Below are 10926 nucleotides of genomic sequence, written 5' to 3'. Positions count from 1 at the left end.
GGTTTCCAAATTATCTAAAATTTACAGTTTTTTTTTTTTTTTGTTTGTTTTTTGTTTTTCTATCCACGGATGAATTGATTATCTGTTATCAAAGCTGCGCATGCGCAGGGAGGTTGGAACGTCGCCCTCTGACCCCGCCCCCTTGGTCGCGTTGAGAACAGTTGTGATGGTTCTGTCGCTCCTAACTAGTTGTTCATCATCCTGCGGTCCAACCGGACCACTCTCAGCGCTGTGAGGATTCTTCAGAGCTGGTTCCGACCGGTTCGGTTCAAGATAAACGAAGCTGAATTTCGGACTTTTTTTTTTCTTTCGCGCCGACAGTTTGAGAGAAACTTTTAACGGATTTGTGAGGATAAACTGATTTTCTCCGTCCGTTGGAACTTCTGACTGATTTCATTTCTGTTAAATTACCGGTCCGAACCGTCCCCGCGGAGCGACACCGCCCCCGAACATCAGAGCACCACCGCACCGAACCCAAACCAAGCTCCCCGTCTCACCTGAGCGCTCAGGTGTGGATCTGAGGTGCGAACAAACTTAAAGTCCGAGAGATTTAAAGGGAGTCTGGTGAGAGAGTGGCTGTTTAACCAAAACCAGTGTCTTCACATCATCAATCACAGGTAAACATGGACTTTATTTACTTACTGACTTTTTAGTGACTTAATTATTAAATGTCAGAATAATCTGACCATACCTGAAAACAATTTCAGGTGGGAAATTCTTGTCTAAAACTTTTTAAAAACTTTTAAATCACAATTAAAGCAGGGCTATTCAACTGGTGGCCCGCCACTTGGTTCATTCATCTCAAACCCCCGGTTTTCTACTTTAATTACTGTTATTTTAGTTAAATATATATATAATAATAATAATATAAGATAAAATAATTGAAGAGACATGTTTGGTATCTACAGAAACATCAGAATTTTGGCTACAGGCCATTTCTGTGAGTACACAAGACAGTTAAAACTACAAGCAGTTGAAGATAAAACCATGAAAGTGAAAATAAAATTGGTTTAATGTCAAAATTAATATTTATCTTAAATAAGAGGCATAATGTGTTCTTTTGTTTTTGATATTGTTCTATTATCACTACTTTTATAGGGGTATGTATGTTGTATTCATGATTAAATGCAGCAAAATAAATTATTTCAAAGGTAACAGATCTTTGTAATATTTGGTTTATTTACTTTAATTGCTGGATATTTGGCCCCTGGAGCAATTTAGTTGAATAGCCCTGATTTAAAGTAAACAAAATATGTTTAAAATGGTTTAATCATTCCATTGTTGAAAGAACAAATATTTGTACATAGCATAAATACTTTGTGTAAAACATGTTTAAAAGTAGCTAAAAATTAAGTAGCATAAGACTAGCTAAATAGTAAAAAATTACATAAAAGTGGAAAAAGGTTAGCATATATACAGTGTGTGTGTATATGTATATGTATGTTTGTGTGTGTGTGTGTATATATATATATATATATATATATATATATATATATATATATATACATACATACATACATACATACATACATACACACTCACTCACTCACCGGCCACTTTATTAGGTACACCTGTCCAACTGCTCGTTAACACTTAATTTCTAATCAGCCAATCACATGGCGGCAACTCAGTGCATTTAGGCATGTAGACATGGTCAAGACAATCTCCTGCAGTTCAAACCGAGCATCAGTATGGGGAAGAAAGGTGATTTGAGTGCCTTTGAACGTGGCATGGTTGTTGGTGCCAGAAGGGCTGGTCTGAGTATTTCAGAAACTGCTGATCTACTGGGATTTTCACGCACAACCATCTCTAGGGTTTACAGAGAATGGTCCGAAAAAGAAAAAACATCCAGTGAGCGGCAGTCCTGTGGGCGGAAATGCCTTGTTGATGTCAGAGGTCAGAGGAGAATGGGCAGACTGGTTCGAGCTGATAGAAAGGCAACAGTGACTCAAATAACCACCCGTTACAACCAAGGTAGGCAGAAGAGCATCTCTGAACGCACAGTACGTCGAACTTTGAGGCAGATGGGCTTCAGCAGCAGAAGACCACACCGGGTGCCACTCCTTTCAGCTAAGAACAGGAAACTGAGGCTACAATTTGCACAAGCTCATCGAAATTGGACAAGAGAAGATTGTAAAAACGTTGCCTAGTCTGATGAGTCTCGATTTTTGCTGCGACATTCGGATGGTAGGGTCAGAATTTGGCGTCAACAACATGAAAGCATGGATCCATCCTGCCTTGTATCAACGGTTCAGGCTGGTGGTGGTGGTGTCATGGTGTGGGGAATCTTTTCTTGGCACTCTTTGGGCCCCTTGGTACCAATTGAGCATCGTTGCAACGCCACAGCCTACCTGAGTATTGTTGCTGACCATGTCCATCCCTTTATTACCACAATGTACCCAACATCTGATGGCTACTTTCAGCAGGATAATGCGCCATGTCATAAAGCTGGAATCATCTCAGACTGGTTTCTTGAACATGACAATGAGTTCACTGTACTCAAATGGCCTCCACAGTCACCAGATCTCAATCCAATAGAGCATCTTTGGGATGTGGTGGAACGGGAGATTCGCATCATGGATGTGCAGCCGACAAATCTGCGGCAACTGTGTGATGCCATCATGTCAATATGGACCAAAATCTCTGAGGAATGCTTCCAGCACCTTGTTGAATCTATGCCACAAAGAATTGAGGCAGTTCTGAAGGCAAAAGGGGGTCCAACCCGTTACTAGCGTGGTGTACCTAATAAAGTGGCCGGTGAGTGTATATATATGTAGCAAAGCTGTAGTTAAAGTTATAGCAAACATTTAGCTTAAAGTAGGAAAATGGTAGCAAAAGTCTGGCTAAAAGCTAAAATGATCTAATCACCAGTTTAAAGCCAAAAGTAGCTAAATATGAAAAAATAATCCCAGTTTTCTAATTCAGCTTTAGAAAAGAACATCGTGCTGGAAGGAATCAAAGAGATCTGTGTATCTATGGGGGGGATATTTGTAAATAAAAGAAAATAAAATCCCAGCACCCGTATCTGGAATGAGCTGAAGGTTTTAGTAGATAAACAGCTAAAGTAGCCAAACATCTGCAGCTGCTGGATTGAAAGAACCGTTGAAGAATGGATTAAACCCATTGTTGAAACCAACCGGTCATTAACCGACCCGTCCTCTGGCAGAGTTTAAAACCTTCAGAGTATACTGGTTTCCATCACACTGACTTCCTCCTGTTCTGGTTTAAAACAGACGAGCAGAACCTCCACCCCTGAATCTGAATAGACTTGTTCTTTAATCACACACTTTGGTTCAGAAGAATTTCCCAACTTTTCCCAGAATGTGCTGCTGATGGTTGTTTCACGTCTGAGGGGTGTGTTTATTTGGGGATGGTGCCCCGAGGCTCCTCTTCCTCCTCCTCCCTGAATCTTCTCTCAGGTCCTCCCATCCTCCTGCAGAACCTCATGTTTACGCTCTGCTCCACAGCTCTGAGCTGCCAAATCACCCTCCTCCTCTCCACTCTTCTTATCAGACGATGCTTTCTTTTCTACGTCTTTGCACTCTGCCCCGTGAGGAAATCCATTTCTTCATGTTGTAGTCGAGGCGTTTCCCAATCCTTCAGTCTGCATGTCTCAGACGTCAACATCTACTATCAGTTAGCATGTGAGCAGAGCAGTTAATGCTAACGCTAACCCTTCAAACTGGTTTAAGCTCCTGAAACACAGACGCAAACTGGTGGCGAGGGAAGCCAGAACATTTAGACAAATGCTACGTCGGCTATGTTAAAGTGCAATTATCATCTATATTAATTTTCATGGTAATCATTAGTGGCTAAAAGCTAAAATCTATCAGGCAAATATAGCCCAACCCTAGTCTGAATGGATCAGTTCTGCCCCAGAATCCTCCAGACTTTAATAGTCTTGTGTTGTTAGGATGACATCTAATTCTAATGACAATTAGAATTAGAGCTTGTTTTGCTATTTTTAGCTTTTGCTGCGACTTTAAAATTCAGTCTGGTACAGAAAATACAAAATATTTTTAAATAGTTTGGTTGTTGTGACTTCCTGCTGATGTCTGAGCCTGATCAGCTGGTTGTGTGTGTGTGTGTGTGTGTGTGTGTGTGTGTGTGTGTGTGTGTGTGTGTGTGTGTGTGTGTGTGTGTGTGTGTGTGTGTGTGTGTGTGTGTGTGTGTGTGTGTGTGTGTGTGTGTGGTTCTGTCAGAGTGTGTGGCTGTTATCAGAGCTCAGATCAGCTGTTTGTTTGTGTTAAAACAGACACAAACCAAGATAATGAGTGATGGTGTGATGGAAACAAGCAGGAGCAGAGTTCTGCTCTCTGGACCCGACACAAAGACTCATTCAAAGATCTGAATGCCACAAACCACACACACACACACGTTCGCCCAGCTATATATTTGGGGACATTCCATTGACTTCCATTACATTTCTACAGCCTAACCCTGACCACAAACCCTAAAACTAACCTCACACATGACCCTAAAACGAACCTAAACTCAATTCACACCTTGGTCCTAAACCCAACCCCCAACCCACGGATGGTATTTAAACCAAACGGGGACTCGACTTTTGTCCCCAAATGCACCAGTTGTCCCCAAATGTAGGATTTTTGACTTGAATTGCCCCCAAATGTCACCAAAGCCGAACCCACACACACACACAGACAAGTCTGTTTTTCTATCCGTATTAGAACCATTCATTAACTTTCATTCATTTCCAGTAATTTCTACAGCCTGACCCTGACCATTTACCCTAAAACTAACCTAAACTCAATTCACACATTAGTCCTAAACCAAACCTCCAACCCAAAAATGGAGTTCCACCATATTAGGACTGGTCTTTGGTCCCCATTAGGACTATTGGTCTTGACAAGGTAGGTGTTTATACTGGAAACGGTCCTAAAAAGGTAACAAAAACAACAAGTATACACACACAGCAGACTCACATGACTGCTGTGACACAACATCTGCTGACGCTTCGACACAATCAGCAGCAGAAGTCAGAGGAGTCAAAGTTGTAATCCAGATTGGACATGTTGGATTATAAAACAAAACATCAGAACCAAATAAATGAGCAGGAAACGTATAAATTCAGGCTTTGATCTAATGTTTATCATTCAAATTCTCTTTGATGTTTGAAGCGTCTCAGCTGATGGATCAATCATTTCTGCAGGTTCCTGTCGTCATGGCGTCCAAAACCAAGTGGGAGGCGCTGAAGGAGCACCTGAACACACGCAGCGACGACCCCGATGCATCACTGGAGGCGAACCTGGAGAACTCCGACCCTGAGCTGTGTATCCGCCTGCTGCAGGTCTGGTGTTGGCTCCGCCCCCTCGGCCTGCAGTCTAATGATCCGACACTAACAGGAAGCTGTGTTCCCTCCAGATTCCCACCGTGGTGAATTACTCGGGTTTGAGGCGACGCCTGGAGAACAGCGACGAGTCCTGGATGGTCCAGTTCCTGGAGCTGCGGGGTCTGGACCTTCTGATGGAGGCCCTGGACCGCCTGTCGGGTCGCGGCTGTGCCCGCATCGCCGACGCCCTTCTGCAGCTGACCTGCGTGGCGTGCGTCCGCGCCGTCATGAACTCCTCGGCAGGACTGCACTTCATCCTGGACAACGAGGGCTACGTCAAAACCCTGACCCAGGGTGGGCTGACCTGGGCAGAACAGAAGCTGAAATCAGCTAATCTAACAGCTAAAATTAACCAAACTGTCACTAAAAGATAACGTTAAAATGGTAGCTAATCCTTAAATTAACAAAACTGTAATTAAATGCTAGAATTAGCTTAATAGTTGAATGAGCTAAACTGTAGCTAAAACCTGAAACAGTTCCAATCAACTGAAATTAACGAGCTAAAAGCTAAAATTAACAAAACAGTTGCTAAACCATAAATTAGTTAATTAATAACCAAAAACTAAAATTAGCTAAATAGTTGAATGAGCAAAAATGTAACTAAAATGTCAAGTTAGTAAACCAGTTCCTAACAGCTGAAATTAACAAGCTCTATTTAACCAAATAGTAGCTAAACTATAAGTTAGAAAAACAATAACTATTTGTTAATTTTAGCTTTTAGCTTGTTAATTTCAGTTGATTGGAACAGTTTCACATTTTATCTACAGTTTAGCTCATTCAACTATTAAGCTAATTCTTGCATTTAATTACAGTTTTGTTAATTTAGGGATTAGCTACCATTTTAACTTTATCTTTTAGCGACAGTTTGGCTAAGTTTAGTTAATGTTTTTCTAACTTATGGTTTAGCTACTATTTTGTTAATTATAGCTTGCTAATTTCAGCTATTAGGAACCGTTTTACTATTATGGCTAAACCATAAATTAGTAGAACAATAACCAAAAACTAAAATTAGCTAAATAGTTGAATGAGCAAAAATGTAACTAAAATGTCAAATTAGTAAAACGGTTCCTAAAAGCTGAAATTAGTAAGCTATAATTAACAAAATAGTAGCTAAGCCATAAGTTAGAAAAACATTAACTAAAATTAGCCGAACTGTTGCTGAAAACTAAAACTAGCAAAGCAAAAACTAAACGGCCGAATGAGCAAAACTGTTGTTAAAAAGTAAAATTAACTAAACCCCTCGTAACAGCTGAAATTACCAAGCTAAAAGCTAAAACTACCAAAGCCACAGCTCAACACTCAAACAGTAGCTAAAAGTACAATTAGCCAAGCTGTTTCTGAAAGGTGAAATGAGCTAGATGACTGCTGAAAGCTAAAATTAGTAACAAAAGTAGCTAAAAGGTCAAATAAAACAGCTTTCTTTGACGTGAATCTTTTCATGATTCTATAAACGTTTCTGTAACGGTGAGACATTTATCGGCTCGTTGTTACGCTCAAATTTTTAAAAACCTGGTTTTTGATCCAGAACTTGTCTGAAAAGAGGAAAGCAGCCGAAGTTGTTGCTTCGGCAGTTTTAAAAATGCAGCTGTGCAACATTCACACAGGTTGTTGGTTTCACTGAGCCGAACTCGTATCTGATGTAGTTTCTTCTCCTCTGAGTCCTGAAGGTTCATGTTTTACGTTCTTCATAGTCAGGTGTTTTTCCTTTGAATGCCCCGCCCTTCCTGCAGGAATCTGTCAGTTGTTTACCTGCTAACATGTCAGAGGTTTGGTCACGTGATTCCAGGTTGTTCCAGATGTGACTCGAGGCCACAGACTGACAGATTCTCTCCTCTCTGTTGAGTCCAACAGTCCGAGCAGTTTGTGTTTTAGTGTTTTGTCTTTTACTCCAGCTGAGGACCTCTGAACTCCCGCAGACACTCCCGCCTTGTTGGAATGCCAAATATGTCCTGTTGTTTAACGCTGAGTTAGCCAACCTGACGGGGCTCGTCGATCACAGATTTTATCAGGGTTCAGGCCAGGTCTTAAAAAGTCTAAAAAAGTCTAAAATTTGAAAATAAAAATTTTAGGCCCAAAAAAGTGTTAAAAACGCCCAGATTTTCATCCAAGGTCTTAAATTTAATAGGCTGGTAAAAACCAGACCCTGTCCTTCACTTTGCCTCATACAAGGGTCTGGACTTGCTGCATAGAGAAGTGATTCTTGCAGGAGGCGTGGCCTCTGCTGAAGCATGTGTGGCTGTGTCCAAAACAGCAGGCTGGGTCCTCAGAAGGCCAAATTCGTCGGCCACATACGTCACAGCGTCGCGACGAAGGACGTCCCAAACCGAAGACTCCTCCGATGCGGCCGACAAATACGTCCTTCCTTTTCCCTGTTTTGAAGGACAGGTCTGATGGATCCTTCRCGGCCCAGCATATCCCATAATGCATTGCGGCCCGACCGGAGATTTTTTTTATGCTAGTAATGGCGGACGAAGCGAGAGAAAAGAATACGTTTTTTTAAAAAAATTTGGCGATAAAATTTTTTTTAAAATTTAGCGGTTGCAATTCTAATACTTTTATCATTTGTATGGATGTGTTTTTAAATATTATTTTTGTCATTAAAAAACGCGAAATAAACATGCACCTACAGCGGGTCAATTAGTTCTTCAAATGTTACCTTTAAGTTAATTTTATTGTTTTGTGATATTAATAATGCTAATATATTGATATTTTTCTAATTTTGGTCTATTTTTGCTTCTGTTTAGCATCGTCATGGTTGCTAGGTGACATGACTTACGCCGGGGTGGAGGGGAGGCTAGACCGCTAGACCGTCCAAATTCACAGTCTCTTTTTTTTCCTGGTCTACCAAGGGCCTAGCCCACCTCGACAGGGTAGTCTGGGTCCTCTGGAGGACCCGGCCTGTCGTTTAGGTCACAGCCATTATGTGTCGCTGTGAAGGAGGCTAAGCTAAGAAGCTAACCGGAAATCGCGTGTGCTGTAAACAACCCTACTGAGAGGAGAGAAGTACTGAGCCAAACGAGACGACTGTAAATGAGAGCTGCTGCTTTGTCAGACAAATTTATTTTAATTTGGAAGCCTTATTAACACGGACTGGCTTCATTCACTTCCTCCACTGCCGTGTGCTAAACTAACTAGCAGACACTGCGCAGAAAATCAACGTCATTCAAAACTCCTCCTTCTGTTTGCTGATTGGCCCAGGTAAAATAAACTACAAGCAGACACTGTGCAGAAAATTGACGTTCTGTTCTCTGATTGGCATCTGCCAGCGAAATCCTTGTCTATGGGAGAAGTCCCAGACGGAGCAGTGAAGGGAAACTAGAATTGAGCGGAGCTGCGTATGAAGGCAAGGGCCAGGCTATAAATTAAATTTTGTCAAGTCTTAATTTTTTTCTACTTTTGATCATCCCTGAGAACCGTTGGCTGCATAAATAAATAAAGTTAAGAGTGGTAATCAGAGGTTGACACGATCTGTCTTCATGAAGTGCAAAGTTTGCTACTGGTCATGATTAAACTACAAATCCCATGATAACTGCAGATAAATCTGTCAGTTTATTTCCATGTTTTTGACCTCTTTGACGCTACAACCCCCAACAGCTTATTTACCTGCTCAAAAAACAGAAGTTCAGTCATGTCCACTGCTTGTTGTTTAAACACGGGAAAGTGTGTTTTCAATGAGACTTAATATCAGTGATTATTTTTCACTCTGTTGAAAGTGGTTCACAGCATATGACCATTTCATTCAAATAATTTAGTGTTCTGGTATTAAAATTAAATATTCTTTAATAACTAAATTGATGCAATAAAAGGTTTCTATTATAAAATTTCTGGGACCATGTGAATGTTTCTGTTAATGTGTCGATTTGGTCTTAAATGTCATTACTAATGGTCTTAAAAGGTCTTAAATTGAACTTACTGAAACCTGCATGAACCCTGCTTTGTTATTTGAGACAGTTTTACGTCCAGTTTGACCTCTCCGCTGTCCCGTCCCTGTCCTTGTCCCCCACAGCTCTGGACACGTCCAACGTGATGGTGAAGATGCAGGTGTTCGAGCTGCTGGCGGCGCTCGCGCTCTTCGACCCGCAGGGCCGTCGCCTGACCCTGGCTGCTTTAGAGAACTACAAGGTTCAACACAGAACGCACCAAACGTCTCTAAGTCTCAGCTCGTATCCTTTTTTCATTTAACCGTCCTCGTTTCCTCGTCTCTCACGTTCCTTTTTATTTCCCTCTCTGAAGGTTTTCCTGTTTCCCGCCTCCTCCCTTCCTTTTCTCTAACCTTCCTTCCTGTCATTATTCCCTTCAGGTGTGTTTGTCATAAATAATAATAATTACTTTATTTGGTTTAAATTGATTCAGTGGGAAGAACTAATCTCATCAGCCTGAGCTGAGATATTAGTGCTTTTATTAAATCTGCTAACATTTAGATTCATCGACTGTTAAAGGCTAACAGAGACCTGAGCCACATTTCAGATGTTTGTTTGGTTCTGGAACTGAAGGTCTTTGTGATCATTTCAGATTCAATTCAAATCAGAATATTCAGTTTTCCAGGTGGAGATAATTACACATACCAATAATGTGTTGGGTTATTTGGCTTCAATTGTTAAATGAAGACCTAGCAGAGCGTTATTTCTGTTTTTTATATATGTAATTAAATAACTATTAATGAAAATATGAAACAAGCTTTAACTTTTTTTTGGTGCAGTACCAAAAAATACAAACAGATTGATTATTTGTGTCTAAATGATGACATAGTGTTATATCAGCTGCAGCTTAAATGTGAGTAAATATTAAATCATTTAATGAAAAGTGAATCTGATGGTGCTGCAGGAGAATCCGAGATCAAATTGTTTAAGTATCGGGTCGGATTTATAAAACTTGCGTACGCACAATTTGAGCCCAGAAACTTGCGTACGCCACTTTTTACGCCAAGGTTGTGATTTATAAAATCCAAACTTGACGTGAAAATGTGCGGTGCCTCACAGCTCTGACCCATGCGTACGCTCATTTTGGAGACGTGAAACTGCGACACAGATGGTGAAGTGGGGAATCAGAGCCACACTGTGTAATGATCACTGTCAGATATTTAATTTACCTTCATAATCAGACTTAGATTTTTATTCAACTTTATCATCAGCCTTCTTAACAGTAATATTTATGTTTCTGCTGCTGAGCCATGAGGACCTTTTGAAATAAAAAAACTTAAATCTTAAATAAAAGTTCCCGTATGCAAATCCCTTCATCTGCTTCCTCCTCAGACGACCCTGACCCACAGACCCCTCCCTGACCCACAGACCCCTCCCTGACCCACAGACTCCTCCCTGACCCACAGACTCCTCCCTGACCCACAGACCCCTCCCTGACCCACAGACCCCTCCCCGGCAAGAACAGCAGGACAGCAAAAGTCACGCTTTGGATACACGCAGGGCGCATCCACCTCGCCAGTGTGGATGTTATAAAACTTCACGTTTTTAGTCCGTGTTTGTCATGCACGCGAGTGGGGGATGCGTGCGTGTGTGTGCGCGCCTGCAGCGGATAACCGAGCAGGCAGGAGGGGGAGAGGACGAGGAGAAGAGCAGTGA

General features: G+C 41.4%; 1 protein-coding gene across 1 annotated transcript in view; it reads left to right on the top strand.

Annotated features, from left to right (window-relative positions):
• The first annotated feature begins 201 nt into the window (after positions 1-201).
• The window catches only part of LOC106528653 (inverted formin-2), a 28043-nt gene continuing 17318 nt past the window's right edge, over positions 202-10926 (top strand). Inside the window, exons 1-4 of the mRNA XM_014023877.1 lie at positions 202-617; positions 5171-5308; positions 5383-5644; positions 9357-9472. Of these exons, the coding sequence (XP_013879331.1) occupies positions 5183-5308; positions 5383-5644; positions 9357-9472 (504 nt within the window). The 5' untranslated portion in view covers positions 202-617; positions 5171-5182. The remainder of the gene's footprint in view (positions 618-5170; positions 5309-5382; positions 5645-9356; positions 9473-10926) is intronic.

The sequence above is a fragment of the Austrofundulus limnaeus genome, unplaced genomic scaffold (genome assembly GCF_001266775.1).
Source record: "Austrofundulus limnaeus strain Quisiro unplaced genomic scaffold, Austrofundulus_limnaeus-1.0 Scaffold394, whole genome shotgun sequence".
Taxonomy (NCBI): Eukaryota; Metazoa; Chordata; class Actinopteri; order Cyprinodontiformes; family Rivulidae; genus Austrofundulus; species Austrofundulus limnaeus.
The sequence above is the reverse complement of the archived record's forward strand: the minus strand, read 5'-3'. Positions and strand labels throughout refer to the sequence as shown.